Raw genomic sequence first — 20,869 nt, 5'->3', positions numbered from 1 at the left:
GGAACTATGTGGCTACCTAATTAATGAACTGAATGATGCATGTGTGTCTCAGGCACGACTCAGGGTGTTCACTTTGGGAGCGAGGATCACGACATACAGGCTTTCTCTCCGGTATTTGTCGTGCTTTTCCTCCGTCCACACTACCATCCGCCGATTTCTAGAACGCTGTGTTATCCTCTACTAATATATTCCATAACCTGGGTCGGCATTGTGAGTCATGCCGTGTGCCATGTTGAACAGGTCGTAAGGAGTAAACCGGGAAACGAATCTGACAGGTTCCCGTCAAGCATAGAAACCTCTATCCTGCCACCACGATGATGCGTATACCTGAGTAGAGACGGCATGACATTTGGTTTTTAACTCATTGGATGGACAGCAAGTTTCCATGGTTCTTCTAGAAGCTTTACTGTAGTGCACCCTCTTCACGAACGCATGAGATGGACATTTACCCAACGTTTGGCATCCAGAGAACATCAAACATGTCCAGGTTTAGGATGCGGCACAGGCCGGATCGTGGTTGTCCTGGGACGCTACATGGAGAAAGAATCGGCGTGCAGAGTTGTGGCGTGAATCAATCTACTCATACGGGAAAGGATGGAAGCAGAAGCAGACTTGAAGTTGATGGTCTGTGTCTGTTGCTTCCGGATTTACCTGGCAGCCGTGGACCTGGAGATGGGCAGAGAGCTGCCCCTCCTGAACACAGACCGCCACGAGGAGGAAGCATGATCATCTGCCCATATTCCTAGAGGGAACACGAAACGGGGGAGAGAACTTCCATGGTCCCAGGGAATGATGGGCTTATGCTTGTTGTTGTTGATGTGTTGTGGGAGAAAAAACGTGGTGTGTGGCATGTTCCTTTTTAAGCATCGGCAAACCCTGAGATCCACATGGAAAGCGATCGCCGGCGCTAACCCTCAGACCACCTGCCAGCTTCCCGACCCGGCAGTCGCCTGCCGCCGACTGTCAGCGCCTGGCATGGCTCTTTCCGTAGCGCGCGACTAAACAAGCACTGGGAAATTGCGATGCCAGGGGTAAGGGGAAGGTTTTTGCTGGCGGGTGGATCTGGCGCATTCTCAAGCTTTCCCACATCCCGATCCCTTTTCCCACCGACATGGCATTGCAGCTGAAGGTGGATGGAGTCTTTTCCCCCCAATGCTCGGTCAGAGCTGTCAAAGCAACGGAACCCGGTCCGGTATGAATGGAAGCGCCTTGCTATGAGATGGACCGCCCCATGGAATTTGGGAGGTTGAATGAACAAAGCGATAGGAGTCACGCTGGAGTAGGGAACAAAGTCAGACACAAAACATCCTCTCTTGATCTTTTTTCCCCCATCTCTGAGTCTTTTGGATCGACGCGCAGCCTCCCTTAGGTTGGTGTTGCAGTTCCAGACCCCCAAAACACTTCGCCTTGGGAGATTCCCGTCGCCCGGAAACCCACCCAGCCCCGGACCCGGACCGACCTGGATCTGGACTCGGGACGGACTCGGCCACCAGGACCAGCCTTACGAACCCGCTTGGCGGACCTTCACTTGACCCTGAGCGAGGAGCTGAGCTGCCGTTCCATTTTTTACTTGGGTTCCCAGTCGGTGTTTTCTTCTTGTCGTTGTCTCTTTGTTTCTGTTTTGTCTCAGCAGCCATTCTTGTGCGACTTGTTCTTCGCTGTCAGGTGTGGTCCAACCAAGTGTCACTGGCGCAGCCACAGACAACAGACTGGCTGCCCTGCAGGAACCAGCCATACACAACCCTGACCAGCACTCCCTTCCAGCCCTCCACCCCTGACCACCTGCATTGGTTCCGGCCGGGACCTTGACAGAGCAACGGCGTTTCATGCTTGTGACAAGCTGATCTTTGAACCACACTTTGTTCGCCGCTCGCCCATCCATCTGGGTTTTGCCCTCCTGGCCCCGATCTGTTCCGTCCTGTGTGAATACCGACGACCCCACGTCATCCCGAAACCCGGCGACAACCACAGCGACAAACTCGACACCGCCCACCACGGCACCCTCATACTGTCCCCAGAGAACCCTCTGGGCATCCGAGTCTGTGCTTCAACCTGTGGCACGTCCCGACCGAACCTCGCCTGTGTCAACCCCCAAGTACACCCTGAGCTTGTCCGCCCTTTTTCGATCCTTTCATACCCGACCCCCTGACCCGGCCTCACGCCTCCCGAGGCCGCCAACCCGCGACCTCGACCATCTTACCCAAAGACCATGAACGGCCGAAATGGGCCGCCATTGTCGCCTGTTTCTGTAAACGGACCCGAATGGCCATATCCTCCTGGCGATAGGAACGCGTCTCCGTACTCTCCGTACCAGCCTAATTCTCCCGGTCAGTTTTTCACGCCGCCTGACTCGGCCGGCCCAGCCCGCCCTCCCATGAACGGCAACTTTCCCCCAGGGCTGCCCGGCCCCCAAGGGCCCCCGGGTCCTCCGGGTCCGCGGAGCGTTGACGGTCCCTCGCCGCCTCCCTCCGTTGGCAGGTCTAGCACAGGCACCAATCTCTATGCGAGGAGCGAGAGCGGCCGCAGTATGAGCCAGAGCCAGCCGTCGGACAACCAAGAGTTCATCCTCAGCGAGCATTACATTTCTCTCAAGCGATTCCTCTCGGCGACGTCACGCGACGGCAACCCCAAGCCTCCACCGAACAAAGCCCGCGACAAGCTCCAGCGCCTCACGGGCGTCCAATTCCTCGAGTTGAGTACCGATGTCTACGACGAGCTCAAGCGCCGGGAAGCCTACGCCCGGAAACCTCCCAACGCCCCTCCAGGCACCGGACCCCCCGAGTATTTGCTCCCCGAAGAAAACTTCCACCCGAAGCGCAACCAGGCGAGACAAAAGCTATCATCGCTCGGGCCTCCACGGTTTCGCGACCTGGCCACCGATGTCTTCTGCGAACTCGAGAGGCGATACCCCCGTTTCGCCGCCGCTGATATCCCCCGAGTCGGAAGTCCCATGTCCATGCGCGGTGCTCCCGGTCCTCCGAGCCGGGCTCAGACCCCCGTCAACGGATACCCGCCGAGGAACCAGAGCCGCCGCCGCCCGTCCGAAGCCAGCTCCGTACGAAGCGGCCGTGGAATGGCTGGCCCGATGAATGGCAACCTCCCGGTCCCGCCGTCGCCGGGCGGTCCCGGAGGCCCCAATTACGCGCAACCGATGCCCAAACAGTTCCAGAGCAATACCATCATTCCTAACAAGAGCACCATGGTTGAGGAGGACGACGACGCCATCAGCCCTACGACCGCGGATCCCCCTGGCTCCGATGCATATGACCTGCGCTCTCCGAATAATCGGGATAGCAAACGCAGCGCAGCGCAATCAGAGGTCGGTTTTGCCCCATCTTTGAATCAGATAGACGTGACACCCGAGAATGCTCGTTGATGACTGACTCCCAATGCACAGTCCGAGAAGAAACTGATCGAGGAGTACGAGCAACAAGTCCGCGATCTGCGAGAGAAGCTGGAGGACATGGAAAATACATTGAAAAAGAAGGACGACGAGCTCATGAACCTGATGGACGGAGAACGCTCGCAAGCCGAAGCGGCGAGCTCGGCCAAGCAGGAGTGGGAAGATGCGCGCGCCGACCTCGAGGGCAAACTGGCCAAGGCTGAGGAGCTGAACGATTCGTTACAACGAGAGATTGAGCGGATGCGTGGCGAATATGATAGCGAGATCCAGCAGTTACGGGAGGAGTTGGAGCAGGCCCGGCAAGCCGGCGGCAGCGGCGCCAACGGCGGGGCCACCGATGCGGAGCTTGAGCGCGAGAACAAGGCGCTGCGCATGGCGCTGGAAGAGCAGGAACAGGTGACGGAGGAGGTGCGGCGCGAGGCACAGGAGTTTTTGCGTGAGATGCGCATGATTTCGGAACAGAGCAACGGCGCCTGGGAACGGCAATCCGAGATGGAGAAGACCATCGAGACGCTCGAGAAGGAGGTGCGCGAGTGGCAGAACCGGTATGCCCGAATCAAGACCCAACTGCGTGATATGCGCGGGTCTTCGACGGGTATCACCGTCGACAATGATGCTGCCAAGTATTTGCGCGAGAAGGGCTTCATGGACGATGCGGGCCTGGTTAAGGACCTCCACGTCACCAAGTTCCAGCTTGCTATTGACGACCTGCTGCGCCGCGCCCACGAGGATGTTCCGGATCGTGTCATTGACGCTATGAAGGGCGTTGTCGTCAGCGTCCGGCGCATTGCCAAGGACGTTGACGTTGGGTCGGCCGGCTTGGGCCCCGAGGCGGCCGCCCAACACCAAAAGCTCAAATCCCGCGTCTCCTCAACCGCCAACAACCTCATCACGGCCTCCAAGAACTTTGCGGCGTCAGCCGGAATCTCGCCCGTTTCCCTGCTCGACGTGGCCGCATCCCACCTCGTCGCCGCCGTGGTCGAGCTGCTCCGGTCCGCCAAGATCCGCCAGACGCCCGACGACGAGCTCGAGGCCGAGGAAGACGAAGGCATGGTGACTCCCGTTGACTCCACGGGCTTCTTCTCCCCGCGCAGCAACGGCCAAAGCCGGAGCGTTGCCTCGGTCACCGACACCCTGCCTGCGCCGGCGCCCTTCCAAGGCCTCGGCGGACCCGGCAACCGCGCCAGCGCCGACTCGTCTGCGTATAGCGCGGTCAATTCGCCCAGGGAGTCGTTTGCGAACAAGAACGGAGGCGGCTACGGCGGGCTCAACAGCGCACTTTCCGTCGCTCCGGGCGGCGGCGGCGGCGGCGGCGGCAATTCCTACGCCCAACAACCAGCACAAGGCCCCAGCGCCGCCGACTCGCGCCGCCAGGCCGAAGACCTCAAGATCTACCTTGAGGACCAGACCGCCGTGCTGGTCCAGACCATCCAGAACCTCGTCCAGCTCGTACGCGGAGACGCGCGCATCGAGCAGGTGTCGGAGGAGATCAGCGTCATCACCGACGTGGTCGAGCAGGTCACGGCCGAGACGACGCGCACGGCGCCGGGCGGGCCGCAGCGCGGCGCGGAGATGGTGAGGAGGTTGGCGGACTGCAGGGAGCGGTTGGTGGAGGCGGGGATGAGAGGCCGCGAGCTGGCGGAGGAAGGAAGCGGCGGAAAGGAGTGGAAGATGTGGACGCAGACGCTGCCGCCGATTGCGTTTGAGATTGCGAGGGAGATGAAGGAATTGGTTGCGCGGGTAGAGAGGTTGGGGAGGGATGAGGACGATTTCTCGTGAGTGAGTTGTTGAGTGGGGGGGGGGGGGTGCTGGGTATGAAGACGTGCATGGAAGGTGTTTGGGGGTTTGTTGGGGGTTTACATGTGAGCGTTGGACGGGGGTGTGTGTATGGGCGATGTTGGTTTATATTTTGATGTTTTCTCCTGTTTACTCATTTTTCTTCTCAGTACTCCCTTTTGTTGTTACCCCTTCGATTTCTCTTCGGCACTTTCCCGCTTCGCCTTTTCCGCATTCTTCGTTTCTCGTCGAGATGCCTGTCATCTCTCTTGTTATTGTCTGATTCTAGCGGCATTCTCATCGGGGATGGCGGTGTTTGCATTGGGCCTTCATAGCGCCCGTCATGATAGTTGTCGAAGACGACGAGAGGAGGAAAATATGCCCGCACGATGAAAAGATATCTCATGTTGATGCCGTCGAACTGACACGTATACCACATATATATCTCCCTCTCAGACGCATGATGGACTCGAGGCATGGTCTTTTGGTTTCTTCAGCATCTTTTGGTACTGTTAATGTCTTGTTAGCCCAACCAGATGAAGAATGGATCTTGAAGTTCGGTCGTCAATTATGCTTGACAGAGCTTCAAATGAGACTCTTTTTCTGTCTTTTGCATTCTTGAAAATGTCGTCAGCGGCTGATTTTGACTTCGACGCCCTCCCGTCAGCGGCTGTTGTCTGCGCCGACTTCTTACAGAATCGTTCAGCCTTGTGGGAGATAGCGCCGGCCATCTCCGCCCTGATCCCAGATCACCCAGTAGAAGCAGTTTATAGCCATCGGAATGTTACACAGCCAACGGTTGTTGAGGCGTCTGGATGGCATTCCCTAGTTGCCGCACGGCAGATGTCCTCCAGTAGCACCAGGCATACCAGCCCATCAGACACCGCCACATCTCAATTTGCAGTGTCGTGCTCTGTAACTATTAGTACACACCTATAATATAACACGGCCTCTATCATATCTGAGGCACACAAGCATCCTTGAGTTTGAGGAGTCTTAATGGGGCAAAAGGTATAACTGGTTCGTCCGACTCTGTCCGGAGTCTGTCTGGAGCGTGACAGAGCTGGGATGAGAAAACGGAACAACGAGCGCAGGGCTGCGGCACGGCACCGGCAACGCAAACCCCCGTCATCGACAAGACGCGGCTGAGCATACTTTGTAGAAGAGCCCTAGTCGTCCAAAGTTCAGCTGGTGGGTTTGCGTGCAACCCCCCCTGGTCAACAGCAACCGGGTTAGTGCTGTTGAACATACTTAAGCTTAAAAGGGAACCCTCTCCACCACCAAACTGCTGTTGCTTTGCTGGGACTGTAGTATGTACATACAGCACAAAGCACACGAGGAATGGTGGTTCTGCCCGTTTGTCTCCCGGGGATGCTGCTGACCGCGTCATGCTGCGGTGTACCTAGTGTAGGCCGTAAGTACCTGCGGTGCTCCCGTCCGGATGACCAACAGGAACCCCGGAGGGGAGCTATGCCCACCCTGGACGGCCCCATGAAGAGCCAAGACTCATAGTCAGTGAGTCGGTAGAAGGATGCTACGTAAGAACGGCCTGTCTTTGTTGGATGGTTGATGGGGATCCCAACCAAGCATGCTGCTGCTGCTTGCCGGGGGATCACGTAAACATGGAGGGAAGGGCTTGTGGCTAGGCGCATGAAGGTTCCTCATAAGACGGGGTCTGCGCGCTCTCTCTCGTTCTGATGGGATTTTCCTTTCATTCCTCGTGTCGTTGTCGCGCGTCCTTCGATATCCATCGGCGCGCCTGTTTGCACTCCATACCATTGCTGGTATCCTGCTTGTTCTCTGCTTACTGTGACGGCAGGATCAGCGTTGGTTTGTGCTCCGAGGTAACTGCATTGATTCACATTTGTCTTCTCCGTCTCCTTGTTTCTGTTTCTTCTGTCTGGCCGCACGTCAGCTTGCCCTCGAGCTTCATTTGAGACAGCATTAAGGAGACCATCATGAGCGAAGCCCAAATCGACAGCCGGTCCAACCTCCGGATTCCCGGCAAGGAACATATCCCCATCTATCCGCAATACTGGATTGGCATCAGGATTGCTCAGGGCGTGCTCGCCATTGTGATCCTCGGCTTAATAGCAAATGGTACGTGCTTCTTCAAGATGTATAGTACCAACCACTTGGATCACACCTCTTGTTGCTGACGCTTGTCTCGCCAGGCCATTCATACTTCAACAAGTATTGGGGCGAGGCAGATGAGATCAACATGGCCCTGGCTGTGGTGAGTATTCCCCATGAGCGCCGTGCCGAAGAAGTGTCGGGAGGGTCAATGGCTCACTCTATGTGCGTGTCTCCTGCTTTAGACGGTCCTCACCTTCTTGGGAACCATATACCACCTAGTGTACGAGTTTGGATTCCCAATCATCTACAACTATTGGGCCGTGTTGGGGCTTGACATCTTTTATGTCGTGATGTGGCTCATCGCGTTCCCCTTGGTCCTCGACTTCGTCGCGCCGTGGATGAAAGAACTCAACAGAAACTCCAAAATTGCCACTTCCGAAGATAAGAGTGGCATCCACACGGCCTTGGTAGCCGGCGTGTTTGGCGTCTTCGAGTTGTAAGTCTTTCCCCCCATCTCTCCTCGTCCAACATGTCAGTGGAACAAAACACCAAACTTACTAACCCCTCCTCTCCCATCCAACAAACAGCCTCCTCTTCGTCGCCTCCCTCGTCGTCCACTCCATCCGCCTCCACCACCACCGCCAGGCTGGCCTTCACTGCGTCCCGCTCTCCATGGCTAAACCTGCCCCAGCCGCTCCCGTGGTCGTCGTGCCCATGCAGCAGCAGCCGCCCTACCCTCCGCAGCCGCAGCAGCCGCAGGCCGTGTACGGCGCGCCTCCTCCTCAGGGCGGCTACTACGTGCCTGCCCCGCAGCAGCAGCAGCAGCCAGTCGTCGCCCAGGTGCCGCCGCAGGGCTTCTACTCGCCTAGCCCCCCGCCGCAGCAACAGACGCCGCAGCCCATCGTGCCGCAACCGACGGGTCAAAGCCTGGCTTCGTACGGCGCGGATCCGAGGGCCGCTTCTCCGCCGCCGCTGCAGCAGCAGCCGCCGTATCCGCCGCAGTAAAGGGGCCATAGGTAGCTTGGTTGAGAGGGGTTGGATGGGTTAGCAAGCTAGCTAGCTCTACCTATGCGTTTGCGCTGTTACCTCTATGTTGCTGTGGTTGGTAGAGAAGGGGGTCTACCTCAGGTCTCAGCGGTGGGTTGTTGGACAGGAGGGTAATGGTCCGAAATATGGACATTGGAAATCTTATGGGAACAACAGACGGCCTATTTCTATTTCGAGGCGACTTAATGGCATGGGTAGGTGGGTGGGTATGTATGTTATGTCGGTCGTTTTGGTAGCTCGTTTTATGATATGTCACGATTATCCGTGACAATGTCGATACCCTTGGATAACATGATGTCGGTCTCTCTGCTGGTTTGTATTCCGCGGCAATCATCCAGTGCATTCATGGGGCGTAACGTTCGCAAAGCTCAGGCATGTCCAGATGAGTAGATCCAGAGTCAATGCCGTTGTGCGAGTGGTGTGCTTGTGGATGCCGCAGCTACATGATGACATCGCATCACAGCAATCGCCTTCGGCATGCCACGAAGTTGCTGTGACATTTTGCTGCGTAAGTCACCCAAGATGATGACAAGGCGGTTCTAGCAATGCCGATCAGGCCACTCTTGTCGTCCATGACTCTACTGTCCTTACTCAGGTGGTTCCTTATGATACTTATATGAAAATGGTACATTCCATCGCTTGCTACGTATCTACTTAAGGTACCTATGCATACAGTCACGCAGCCTACAACAACCACATCTCCCCCTCTCTCCACCACACTCTTCAACTTCCACCCCCATCACATTCAAAATTCCAACCCCCTCGCAGCCTCCTCAATCCTCTCCCTAATAATGCCCACCCACCTCTCCGCATTCTTCCAATCCCTCGCGTCAATACTCTCCACCAACCCGGGGAACACGGCGCCCGCATACCCCGTCCACAACCCGGGCGCAAACACCACATGCTTGAACCAGCTCCGCCCGTCCAGCCCTTTCTCGTACAGAAACGCCCTCTCGAGGAGCTTGTAGCGCGTGTTGACCCGCCGCAGCTCGCGCGCCAGCAGGATTCGGTGGGGGAGCCACAAGTCCAACCAACGGCGCCACCACGGTCTGTCGTCATCGTCGTCGCTGGGCGGGGAGAAGTGGTGGATGAGCCTGTCGGCGCGGCGGTCGAGGTGCTTGGCGCGGTGGGTGAAGCGGTGGAGGGCTTTTTCGCGGAGGTGGGCCAGGGAGTTGCGGAAGGAGTCTGCGGAGTGGCTAGAGGAGGTGGTGGAGAGGGTAAGGTTGGAAGAGGTGCTGGCGCGCAGGGCGAAGTAGGTGTCATCATCCAGATCCTCAAACATGAACGAGGACCCGGATTCCAGGGTTTGCGGCGACAGAGCCTTCTCAAGCTTGTCCTCGATCTGCTTGATATACCTATCCAACGCCTTCGCATAGTCCACAGCACGGAACGGGATCACAGGCTGATCGGCCAGTTTGGCAGCCATGACCCCAATCACCTGTGCCATAGCGCGGTGGTACAAGAAGCCTTTGTCAGCGAACTCGCTCATCCAGTGGAAGCTGTCGTAGTTGCTGTGGTAGTGGTACACGGGCGCGCCTGGGCCGACGTCGAAGCCGATGTCGACGGACGGCACGCCGGCAAAATCTTGGAACGCGGTGAAGTCGCTGCCGCTGCCCATTGTGCGGATCACGCCGTCCCAGACGTCGTGAACGGTCTGTCCGGGGATGGTTTGGTTGGGAGAAAGGACAGAAGATGTGGCGTTGCGGATGACCTGCTCGAGCAGTGGCGCCGCAGACACGCGGAGACGCGAGCCGCGGGCTGAGACATCGGTGTTCTGCAAGGTCAGTAGTTAGCACACGGCGAGTGCTCCATGAATCCCCGGTGTAGTGCATTCACATACAATGTAGGCGACGTTGGTAGCGTTCAGCCACGGGAGATACTCCTCAACCCATTCGGTTGAGCCGACCAGGCCATATTCCTCACCATCCCAGCTCGCAAACACGATGGTACGGAGCGGCTTCCAGCCTTGTTCAACAGCCTTGCCAAAGGCGCGGACTACCTCGTTCAGGACGGCGGAGCCGCTGTTGGGGTCCGCAGCGCCTCCTGCAACCCAAGCATCGCGATGGTTCCCAACAACTAGGTTGCGTGATTAGCGCCACAGTAATGGGCATTGACGAGCTGTTTTGTCACGACTTACTGATGACCTCATCCGGGATCGTGCCGTTGATGACGCCAATGACGTTCCATATCGGAGTCGTCACATACTCCTGCTTATTGTACAAGTTCACTACGACGTCCTCGGGGGTCGGCCCTATGTGATACTGTACACCCTTGTATTCCAGGCCCTGGTTCCGCGTCCACCAGCGACCAAAGTCGGAGGACTTGGGGCCGTGGCCATTGAGGGCTTGGAGGATGGGTATGGCGTCACGGTATGAGATCGGGACGGATGGAATGCTCGGGATTGCCGTGTGGACAGGTTGACGGGGAGCATCTGGCTTGGACGGATATCCCGGGGTTGTGCTGTTAGGGTTGGTTAATGGACCGCCAAAGATACCTCGAAGGGTCATATAAAGGACATACGGATCACCAGGAGCAAAGCTGAGAAACTGAACACTGCCGCGCTGCACACTGCTGGGGTTGCGAGCAGGTCCCTCTGGGTATGCTTTCTTGCCCTTTTCCTCCGTGACATCGCCGTCATCACCGGGGTCACTGTAGATGATGACGCCGAGAATGCCGAGTTCTTGAGCCCGCTTGACCTTGAGGCCGCGGAAGATGCCACCATACCTGGCGATGGCGATCTTGCCTTCGAGGGAGATGTTGGCCCTCACGAGGTCCTCAAAGTCCTGGAAAGTGCCATAGTTGACGTAAACGACGGGGCCGGTGACGTTCCCGGAGGCCGAGTAGCCGTGGAACGTCGGAACACGGTCGGGAAGGGATGTGGTTGGGTCCTCATCGAGGACGTCCTCGGTCAGGGGCGCCTCGTAGGTGACGCTCCAGTCAGCATCTTTGGCGTTCTTGGGCTTCCCCAAGAGGGCCAGCCGGTGGTCGACGGGGTAGTTGAGGTAGACATCGTAAGCCACAATGTCAGACTCGATGCCAAACTCGTCCCATCTTTCTCTTGTCCACAAGGCCTGGGACACGTTCTTTCCGGCGAGGTGTGGCCCGGCCGTGTAATATCTGCTCCATTCCTCGATCTTATCGCTGGATGGAGTGTCGAGAAGAATGCGGTGCAGCTCAGTGTCGTTGAGTCTGTGCCTTGGACATAGCCATGGCCAGGCGATGTCGTGGTCATATGGAGAACGGCAACCAAGAAAGGATTCTGGATTTATGGCAACGGCAAGGAGGAAGATGACTAAAAAGATCCCGAGGATGCGGGTGATCAAGGAGCGCAGACCGCGGGGACGACGATGGACGGTCTGGACAGTTTGGGCTCGGCCGAGGAGTGGTGTGCTTTCTAGAGGCACATAAGAGCGCCGCGGAGGAGCCATGTTGGTTATGATTTCTTTTGTTTGTCAACTCGGTGGTTCATGTCTTTCGCATATGGTCAAGGCAAACACACTCAACTTGGCGTATTGCAAACGGTGAGGGCTGGCCTCATTCACATGCACAACGACCCCAGTAAATATGAATATTAAAGATAAATTGACATACTTATTGATCAGCCATGATACGGCGAGTCTCACAGACGTTAACGGAGTCAGGGTATGAAGTCAACGAGTCGCTCCTTGGAGACGAACTCTCTCAGATGTCTAGGTTGACATGACAACCTGATGGGCATGTGGTTCGGGAGGTTGGAGGTGACGCAAGCCCGATGAAACCCACCCCGGCTGGCAACCTGTTGTGGCTGTCCACTGTGGCTGAGGGAGCGAAGTGGCTGGAACCCAACCCCGACCTTGGCGGCGGCGGGAACCGGCCGGAGAGTGGGGCCGGTGAGGTGGTCGCCCGGCGGTGTCAAGGCCAGGGCGCATTGGTGAGGTTGCTTTGATTCCTTCCCGCAGCAGCTGCATGCACGGCATCACTCGACCTCCCGCTGCATCACGCAATGCATGCCCGGACTTCTGCAATCGTCTAATTTGGGACTGTGCCTGCAACTGCATGTTGCCAAGCCATCAGGGCGATAAAAGACGTCCGAACCCGGACCTACACCGTTTTCTGTCCTTGCAGGGACCTACCTGAGGGATGGACGGGAACTCCAAGTTGCAAAGAGGAATAACGAAGGAGGGAAGGGACACCGCGGGAAGTCCACGGGGCCCCGCTGTTAGTGCAGACCTGGGTTTTGTATGTGAAATCGGTCCTCTCTGCTACCGTTCTTAACAGAGAGACTTGATCATGAGAGGCAGGTACCGAAGTTCTTGCCGCAACTGTGAGAAGAGAGGGAATGAGCAATGGCACTCTTAGCCTCGCTCTACCAGGGGAAGAGCATGGAACTTTCAGAGATACCAGAACCAACATCCCATCCGAGTCCATCCAGCACCTCAATGAATCATGTCCATCACAGGCCACACCTGAACCCATCTGAACGTTTCCACATCCAGTCTAACAGTCCCATATCAACTCTTACTGTCGCGATCATCGTCATGGTCATGAGTTGTGGTGGGTTGAGGAACGTTTGTTGAAGTAGTTGGGTCAGGGCTATCCTGTGTTGGTGTAGGTTGATCTCACAAAGGGGGTCATGTTAAGCTGTGACTCGACATGACACGACACTTCGGGGGGAGATGAACTACTACCTACCCGTGGTGGTGACCTCTGATGTAGTCGGCTCCGGTGCGTTGGGTTGAGCATCGCCGGTGAGGACCACAAGAAAGCCTTTGGTGTCGGTGGTCCAGTCGATGGTGGTGCTGGGCGCCGTACCCGCGCAGACCGCGCTCTTCTGGCAGCATGCCCACCCACCAGCAGCTACACTTTCGACGACTTCATTGCCGCGGCAGCATCCGTGAAAGCCAGTGTCTGGCGTGTAGAATGTCGGGCAAGGAGGTGTGCGGGTTGGGTATGCGGAGAATATGACTCCGTTATAATGCACTGTCCAAACCCCAGCGCCAGCCACAGGCATGGCAGTTTCAAAGAGGAGGAGGCACAGATGCTCGACCTGGCCTGGTTTCATCCTGATTGAACTTTGCCAGCGAGCACAGTTGCTGCTGATTCAAACAGTATCAAATTCCTGGCTTCTCCAGGTTGCTGTTGGAGAACCGCCATGTTTTGACATCAGCGTTTCACTTATACCTGTTTCTCAGAGATCAACGCTATGAGGTGATGAATCGGCCCATATCCAAGCCTTGCAGTCCTGTGCAACAGCTCACCTCTCTGTTGATAACGGCAGTTGTCAGCTACTGAAAATCCCTGGGCTCAGCCCCATCAACCCATCCGCTGCTGAACTACTGGTGGATTGAAAAGTATGGCCAGACATGTCGGAAAGATTCGACTTGGAACTGAACACCACAACACAGAGCAAACCGCAATGATGAAGCACACAAGCTGAGAGTTCTTCTCTACGTACCTGCCAGCGCCTCATCAACAATACGAAACAAGGAACTTTGACTCTCTCAAACCATGAACTGCCTCATCCCAAACAAACCACCGGAAGAAAGATACCTCCAAGATAGATCACCGCACCCATCCACCCGTCAGTCTCGTTGGAGGAGGAGCCTGTGGCCACTGGATAGGACCCGAGACAGGTGGTACGGGCGAAGTAGGATAACTGGGCTGGGTCCAGGACTGCTGCTGCTGGAGCATTTGTGCCTGCTCGGCCTCCTTTTTCTCTCTCCTCCGCAGTTTGTAAAACCGGAACCAGATGCCAAAGATTAAGCCGAGAACTGAGCAGACGCAACTAACCACGATGCCCGCAATGGCGCCGCTTCCGAGGCCGCTGCCGCTGTTCGAGTCGCTCGAGTCTCTCGAGTCGCTCGACTCACTGGTGCTGCCGGTGGCCCGGGAGGTTGGGGTTATAGTGTCCCATGGACTGTCGTCATCTTCAGTTTTTGTTGTTGTAGGTTCGGCTACAAGCACGGCGAACAGGGGCGTGGTCAGTTTACACTCAGAAACCATTGGTTTGGTCGGCTTAGGAACGGATGAATTTCCTTACCAAAGTCTGTGGTCGTGATCTCTGGCTCATTGGTCTCTGGCATTTTCGTTGTTTTGTCAGGAGGAGTAATGACGATCATATACCCGTCTTTGTCTGTCGTCCAGTCGTACATGACCGGCACTGCCCCCCTACATGTTGTTCTGATTGTGGGGCAGCACGCCGGCGACATGCTACCGTCAGGACCCTTCGCAGTCGTAATGGTGGCCCACCAATAGCAGCATGCGATGTAGTCCTCATCCGCCTCGTATCCTTCTGGGCAGTAAGACGCGCGTTCGGTGTGGATGGAGAAAATGCTATCGAAAGTCTGGGCAACCCCAAGACGTGCCCGGTTGAGGAGGAGAGTCAGATAAATCCGTTTTGGTCTCATCGTGCTTAGACTCGGAAGTGAAGTGGAGTACAGTAAAGTTGAAGTCACGGGAAGTTGTGAATCAGCACAAGGCAGAGCTTGCCGGAGATCGGAAGAAATGACTGACGCACTCTACATGATGGGATTTACAGCTCACTTATACTCCATACCAACGGCCCGTCTTTCCTCCAATTCGAGGGCTTTTGACACATGCTCAACAATGGGGTGATCCATGAGCCCATTCCCAAGCCTCAGAGCCTGAGAGCCTCGGAGGAGGGTTTGCTGCCACAAGGCTGGGGCCAGAACGCAGCCATCAACCTATCCAACCTATGGTCTGATCTCCGATTCAGCCGCAGTCTGGAGCAGACAAATCAACCAAGGGGCCGCATGCATGGTTATGCATATACTGTGTATTGCCTGATGACAAGTGTGAGGAGGGCAGAGGCTCTGCACAAAGCTGGAAGGGCCTTGACATAAAAGGGAAGCGGAGCCCCGATGTGTTCGCTGAACAGGCTCTCGGCCCCCAACACCTGTGCACGTGTTGTTCCAAATGGGTTGAAGACTGGCCTTGATATTCCAGAGATCAAGTATCAAGTATTCAGTTCAAAGCCCGGTCATCACCAACACACCAATCACGATGAACACAATCATGCTGACCCCCATTCCTTAGTTCCCCAATGCTGTATCCCTCCCCTCCTCACCTCACCCACCCACCTGGCGCAGGCCCAACCTGAAGGGGCGGCGGCGGCGGCGGCGGCGGAGGTGGAGGTTGCTTCCAAGATATGGGCCCTGGAGCAGGCGACACCAGCGAGACGGGATAGCTCCCTTGTGCCCAGCAAGGCCCCGTCGGAGGGGTGGCCAGCAGCTGTGCCTTTTCCTGGGCCTTTTCCATGACTTCTCGTTTCTCCTTTCTGCGCAGCTTATAGAAGCGGAACCAGATGCCGAAGAGCAAGCCGATGACGGAACGAACGCAGCTGACTACGATGCCGATGATGGCGCCGTTGCTTAGGCTACCACTTTCAGGGGAAGAAGAGTCACTAGATGCCCGGGCGGTTTCGGCGACAGAGTTGCCCGTTGGCCGGGATGTGACGGCAGGAGGGTGGACGATGCCGTTGATGGAAGTCAGTTGTTGGGGTGGGGTTGGGTAGGCCACAGTTCAACATTTGGGTTCGGCTGAATGGGAAGGAAGCCCTGTTCAGGAACAACCATCAGGATAGGGGATGAGTGATCTCGGAGATTATGTGAACTCGACCAGCGCCAGGCTAGTTACAAAACCTCTGACCTAAATATGGATGGCCATGACCCGAGGGCTCGTTGCTCATTGGAGTGTGGTGCCGGTCCCGGGTTGTCGGGGCCGGATGGTGGACCTGACCAAGGACCGGGCCGGCGGTGGAGATGGCGCTTCGGAGTCGGTGTGGCCCGTCGGCCTTCCGCGCCGGCTTGGCATCTTGTGCAACCAACAATCGTCGGGTGTTGCTGCCAATGGTCAGGTTGCTGAAGGAAGCTGAGAGGGAGGCGCATGATGCAGGCCGGAACCTCCTCATGCACCTGCTCACTACGATTCCCGAGATGCAGCGGAAGGAGCGTCAGAGGGAGGACCCGCTGTTGGTGCAAGTCTGATCTTTCTATGTAAAAACCGATCCTGTCGACTACCGCTCTTAACAGCGGGTCCATGTTGTTGCCTGTGTTCTTGCCTGCGGTGAGCATCGAGCGGATCATGGGAGACGGTAGGCGGAGCGAGGGGGGGAACCCGGCTAACGATAACCTTCGGAGAGGAGCAGCCTCCCCTCCATTATCCGAGACCTGATTGTATCCGTGACCGGACATCATCTTCAACCATGAGGTGGGCGGGAGATCTACCTAGGTAGGTAGGGTCGGAAGTGGGGATGCAAGATGGTGTAAGAGGTCCAGGTCCATGTGCAATGTGTCACCGGGCCTGTCCAGGTTCCTATCGCCGAGACCTAACATCCGAAGCCGGCCCCGCATCCGCCTGCAGCCGGCGGGCGGTGGAGGTGCAGAAGTGGGGCCGCAATGTCTCCCCAACCTGGAAGGTTCCCTCAGTTTCCCTCTGTGGCAACGGTTTGTGGTGTCCATCTGTGCTGCAGCAGGAGCAGTTACAACACAGCAACAGACACACCCAGGCAAAAGAATCCCGACCCCAAAGACCAGGGGCCGGCTCCCTAGCCGATACGGCCCCGACAACTGGACGCAATGCCTTGGACTGGGCCTGCCTTAGCCTCGGGTCCGGCCAACCACATCCCATTTTTGCTGGCTGGCTTTTGGTGTAGTAGGTTGTCAACGTCCATCCCGGTCTCGAGCCTGCAAGGGACCCACTTTGTTTTTGTGGCACTCGTTTTCTCGCGCTTCGCTCGCCGCTCGCCGGTTTTTCTTGCAGCAGCCTGCTTTGTCAGCCTTTCCCTTTTCCATGTATCTACATGCTACATAATACACCGAGCTCGCCACCGGCGCACTGTCTGTGATTTCTTCAGTCTTTTTCCTATCTGACTCACATTGACCTTACCGTGCTGTTGGCGTAGGCCGTAGAGGGGCGTCCAGCGTATACTACTACCAAAGTAATCCGGCCAACCCCAGAGAAAATAATTTTAGTACTACTAGTTTTAAAGACGACCACATCTGTTTACAAGACGCCGGTTTCTCCAGATCACCGCTGCCGAATGCACCTATAAGATACTGTCACTGTCCAAGACATCTACAACATCACCATGACCAATGGGAACAAAGAGCCCAAGCTGCCTACCCAGCAGCTGGCCATCCTTGGTAAGAGATGCCTCTAAGACGACCTCCATGATAATTTTCCCTGTCCCTTTGCTGTCCATCCTTCTCCATCCGGGATGAGTGTTGGGGGCCCATTCAGGTTGGCCGACGTCAGCCTACACGTTCCGGCCTCCCAACAACAACATCTCGCAGACCACAAGACGTGATGAACGCTGCACTGTTCGGGTATGGTTCCCTCGTCTAGCTCTTTGCTAACATGTCTCCCCCCAACCCCAGGCATCGCTCGCTTTGCCGAGCCGTTGGCCCTCACCTCCGTTTTCCCCTATCTCCCTGAAATGATTGCCAGCTTTGGCGTCGAGAGGACCGAGATTGCTCGCTGGGCCGGCTTGACCGGCGCCGTTTTCTCCGTCGCTCAAAGCATTACAGCCGTCCCATGGGGGAAAGCTTCAGATCGTTTCGGCCGGAAACCGATTCTGCTCCTCGGTCTAGCAAACACTGCTGTCTGCTTCCTCCTTTGGGGTGTGGCCACAAGCCTTCCTATGGCCATCACTATACGTGCTCTTATGGGCGGTGGTAACGGCAACGGTACGTCTGGCTTTCTGATCCTTCGTCTGACATTTGCAGGTTTGCTGAACCTCTTTATAGTTGGCATTATCCGGACCATGGTCGCTGAAATGGTGCCCGAAAAGTCACTTCAACCAAGAGCCTTCTCCATCATGCCTCTTGTCTGGAGTATCGGCTCAGTCTTTGGACCGGCGTTTGGCGGCTTCTTTGCCCGTCCTGCTGACCAGTATCCCAATATTTTTGGACACATTGAATTCTTCAAGCGGTTTCCCTTCGCTCTGCCAAACTTGATGGCTTGCTGTATCTTCCTCATCTCCTTCACAACCGGTCTGCTGTTTCTCAAGGTTTGTTTTGCTATGCCATCCACGGGGAATCCCACCACCATTCGATGCTGATGTATGGCCAGGAAACACTCCATACCAAACGCCACCAACGTGACTGGGGTCTCGTGCTAGGCGAGAAGCTTACACGTTCCTTCAAGCGCTCATCAAAACCAAGGCAGAGGAGGCTATCCTTTGTCGATGCTGAGGCTTCAGCACCCCTGGTGGCCCAGTCTTCGGCCATGTCCAGCTCCGAGCACCTCCCGGCCCCGAAGGAAGAGGTTCGGACCAGGTATTCTGACCTCTTCACCCGCCAAACCACCATCGCCCTTGTGTCCTACACCTTCCTGGCCCTGCACTCCGTCGCTTACGACCAAGTGCTCCCTGTCTTCCTCAATTACCCCGTCGTCGAGCCTGACAAGTCCAACACCCGCCTTCCCTTCTGGTTCACCGGCGGTTTCGGCCTCAGCTCGGACAAGATCGGAACGATTTACACCGTCTACGGCATCGCCTGCGGCGTGATCCAGTTTTTCCTCTTCCCTGCCCTTTGCGCCCGCTTCGGCGTCTTGAATTGCTACCGCGTAGCTTGTAAGCCCCTCCCCTTTTCTCTCCCACCAACCAACCCACTAACAACAAACTTTGTTTTCTAGCGATCCTCTTCGTCCCCCTCTATTTCCTCACCCCCTACACCGCCCTCCTCCCCTCCGCCCTAACCCGCTATACCGCCCTGCTCAGCATCCTCCTCGTCAAGGGCTTCGCCGTCATCGTTGGCTTCCCCTGCGTCACCATCCTGCTCACCAACAGCGCTACCTCGCTGCGCGTCCTGGGAACGCTCAACGGCTTCGCCACCACCTTCAGCGCCCTGGGGCGAGCCGCGGGCCCCGCGGGCGCGGGCGCCGTCTTCAGCTGGGGCGTGAGGCATGGGTATGCGATTGCCCCGTGGTATATGTTGGGGCTTGTGGCGGCGGCGGGGGCCGTGGTCCCGTTTTGGATGGTGGAGGGGAAGGGGTTTGCTAAGGAGGAGGAGGCGGAGGAAGAAGAGGCTGGTGAGAGGGCCAGCTTGTTGCGGGACGGCCGCAGCCGCGGTCAGGAGGACGACGAAGATGAGGAGGTGGCTATTTTGGAGGCTGTGGATGAGACTTCTGAGTCGGGATCGGATGTGGATGAGGAAGGGAGGAGGAGGAAGAAGAGAGCTGCCGGAGCTGGTGGGTATGGTTCTATTAACCAAGCTTGAGGGTATAAAGGATACCAAGCGGGACTGGAAAAGGAGTTGGGAAGGGTCAAAAAAGAACAAAACACAAAAAAGGCGAATTGGGATATTTGGTTGGGTAAAAAAAGGGGTTGATGATGATCAGGACAGCTACGACGACGATGACGGCATGTCATGTCATGTCATGACATGACGCCTTGGGTTGTTGAGATTTTGGACATTTATGCAGCTTCAGGTCAGGTTTGTCAGTTGCTCGAGACGAGCGATTTTATCTTCAGTCAGAGAGTTCTTTCTGGTTGGATATACCACAAGATGGATGGGGATTGGGGTTTAATGGACGGATGGACGGACGGAGTAAAAAGAGGGGAGACACATTCACGGGTATGGCGCATACAGGCGTTGTTGGGATAGGATTCACGGAGAACAATGAAGTAGAAAAAAAATATTGAAATCAACACAACAATACTTTTGATTCTGGATAGATCGAATGAAAAACGTGGAGTCTTTCTCAGCCTCATCATGCCTTGGTACCGGCTTGATGATCATGATGTGTCACTTGAAACGGGGATCAGGAGAGCCTTTTCCGCTCCTGAGCGATAGACATATTTCATCTACCAAGCCAACTCATCTGCAGCTTCAAGTCATCATGCCAAGTCAGAGATATCACAGCGTCAGATCCACACATATGTTACAATTGGCATTGGAAGAAAAGTGTGGCAAAGGTCAGGTCACTGTATATTCCGACAAGATATACTCTAAACACCCTGCATCCCCAACGCCATTAGCCGTGAAAAACCCAGAAATCCTTCCAAGAACTCCGAACTCCATCGCGCCCTGTGCCATGATCCCAATCATAATCATCGTCATCAGTCATCAAGTCATGATCATCACCCATCCCATCAGTCCCGAAGATCTCCAATCCTGAGCCATTATCACCACAGCTCTGTCAATCTCAATCCCATCGTCACGTCCCCCAGCCAGTCCCACTCTCTCATCACCACCACCACCAATTGGATTGGGGCGAAGGACGGACAACGAGATGGATAAGAGGGATACGCTCATCTCATCGAGTCTCCCTCGCAACGTCCCCGTCCCAAGTCACCCCAGGATCGATCCGCGAAGCTCGAACAAGTCCCAAAAACCAAACCCGGACAAGAACCAGAGGATTCAAAGGACACCCTCCCCATTCAAACCCCATCCCGGGCCATTGTTTTCCACGTCACTTTATGACGTGGGGGTTCCGGCACCGCCCCATTGATAGCCAGACGTGCCCCTACCCTCCTTGGGCTTCTATCGCCTCAAGCAGCCGCCACGCCCCGACTGAGAGCTTTTTTCGGTCGTCACTTTATGACGCCGGAGGTCCGACACCGCC

At 56.2% G+C, this 20,869-nt stretch overlaps 8 protein-coding genes across 8 annotated transcripts; 5 read left to right on the top strand and 3 right to left on the bottom strand.

Moving 5' to 3' along the window:
* Positions 1-1,152: 1,152 nt before the first annotated feature.
* On the top strand, positions 1,153-2,149 carry VTJ04DRAFT_3224 (uncharacterized protein; the record flags this gene model as incomplete). The annotated part of the gene is made up of 2 exons (XM_069361101.1): positions 1,153-1,192; positions 1,752-2,149. 2 exons carry the CDS (start codon positions 1,153-1,155, stop codon positions 2,147-2,149), a joined length of 438 nt encoding a protein of 145 aa, XP_069221745.1.
* A 60-nt stretch (positions 2,150-2,209) lies between these two features.
* On the top strand, positions 2,210-5,182 carry VTJ04DRAFT_3223 (uncharacterized protein; the record flags this gene model as incomplete). Its single annotated transcript, XM_069361100.1, has 2 exons — positions 2,210-3,319; positions 3,398-5,182. 2 exons carry the CDS (start codon positions 2,210-2,212, stop codon positions 5,180-5,182), a joined length of 2,895 nt encoding a protein of 964 aa, XP_069221744.1.
* Positions 5,183-5,345: 163 nt separating this feature from the next.
* VTJ04DRAFT_3222 (uncharacterized protein) lies at positions 5,346-5,657 on the bottom strand (the record flags this gene model as incomplete). The annotated part of the gene is made up of 1 exon (XM_069361099.1): positions 5,346-5,657. One exon carries the CDS (start codon positions 5,655-5,657, stop codon positions 5,346-5,348), a length of 312 nt encoding a protein of 103 aa, XP_069221743.1.
* Positions 5,658-7,137: 1,480 nt separating this feature from the next.
* On the top strand, positions 7,138-8,260 carry VTJ04DRAFT_3221 (uncharacterized protein; the record flags this gene model as incomplete). The annotated part of the gene is made up of 4 exons (XM_069361098.1): positions 7,138-7,279; positions 7,354-7,415; positions 7,498-7,751; positions 7,843-8,260. 4 exons carry the CDS (start codon positions 7,138-7,140, stop codon positions 8,258-8,260), a joined length of 876 nt encoding a protein of 291 aa, XP_069221742.1.
* A 787-nt stretch (positions 8,261-9,047) lies between these two features.
* On the bottom strand, positions 9,048-11,730 carry VTJ04DRAFT_3220 (uncharacterized protein; the record flags this gene model as incomplete). The annotated part of the gene is made up of 4 exons (XM_069361097.1): positions 9,048-10,076; positions 10,143-10,378; positions 10,440-10,762; positions 10,823-11,730. The coding sequence occupies 4 exons, from the start codon at positions 11,728-11,730 to the stop codon at positions 9,048-9,050; spliced, it is 2,496 nt and encodes an 831-aa protein (XP_069221741.1).
* A 2,113-nt stretch (positions 11,731-13,843) lies between these two features.
* On the bottom strand, positions 13,844-16,386 carry VTJ04DRAFT_3219 (uncharacterized protein; the record flags this gene model as incomplete). Its single annotated transcript, XM_069361095.1, has 4 exons — positions 13,844-14,235; positions 14,322-14,573; positions 15,382-15,683; positions 15,950-16,386. The coding sequence occupies 4 exons, from the start codon at positions 16,384-16,386 to the stop codon at positions 13,844-13,846; spliced, it is 1,383 nt and encodes a 460-aa protein (XP_069221740.1).
* A 1,004-nt stretch (positions 16,387-17,390) lies between these two features.
* VTJ04DRAFT_3218 (uncharacterized protein) lies at positions 17,391-19,521 on the top strand (the record flags this gene model as incomplete). The annotated part of the gene is made up of 5 exons (XM_069361094.1): positions 17,391-17,445; positions 17,680-17,988; positions 18,049-18,311; positions 18,374-18,875; positions 18,938-19,521. The coding sequence occupies 5 exons, from the start codon at positions 17,391-17,393 to the stop codon at positions 19,519-19,521; spliced, it is 1,713 nt and encodes a 570-aa protein (XP_069221739.1).
* A 150-nt stretch (positions 19,522-19,671) lies between these two features.
* On the top strand, positions 19,672-20,544 carry VTJ04DRAFT_3217 (uncharacterized protein; the record flags this gene model as incomplete). The annotated part of the gene is made up of 2 exons (XM_069361093.1): positions 19,672-19,878; positions 20,401-20,544. 2 exons carry the CDS (start codon positions 19,672-19,674, stop codon positions 20,542-20,544), a joined length of 351 nt encoding a protein of 116 aa, XP_069221738.1.
* Positions 20,545-20,869: the final 325 nt, after the last annotated feature.

This window comes from Mycothermus thermophilus (genome assembly GCF_041956435.1).
Source record: "Mycothermus thermophilus strain CBS 625.91 unplaced genomic scaffold VTJ04scaffold_2, whole genome shotgun sequence".
Classification (NCBI taxonomy): domain Eukaryota; kingdom Fungi; phylum Ascomycota; class Sordariomycetes; order Sordariales; family Chaetomiaceae; genus Mycothermus; species Mycothermus thermophilus.
The sequence above is the reverse complement of the archived record's forward strand: the minus strand, read 5'-3'. Positions and strand labels throughout refer to the sequence as shown.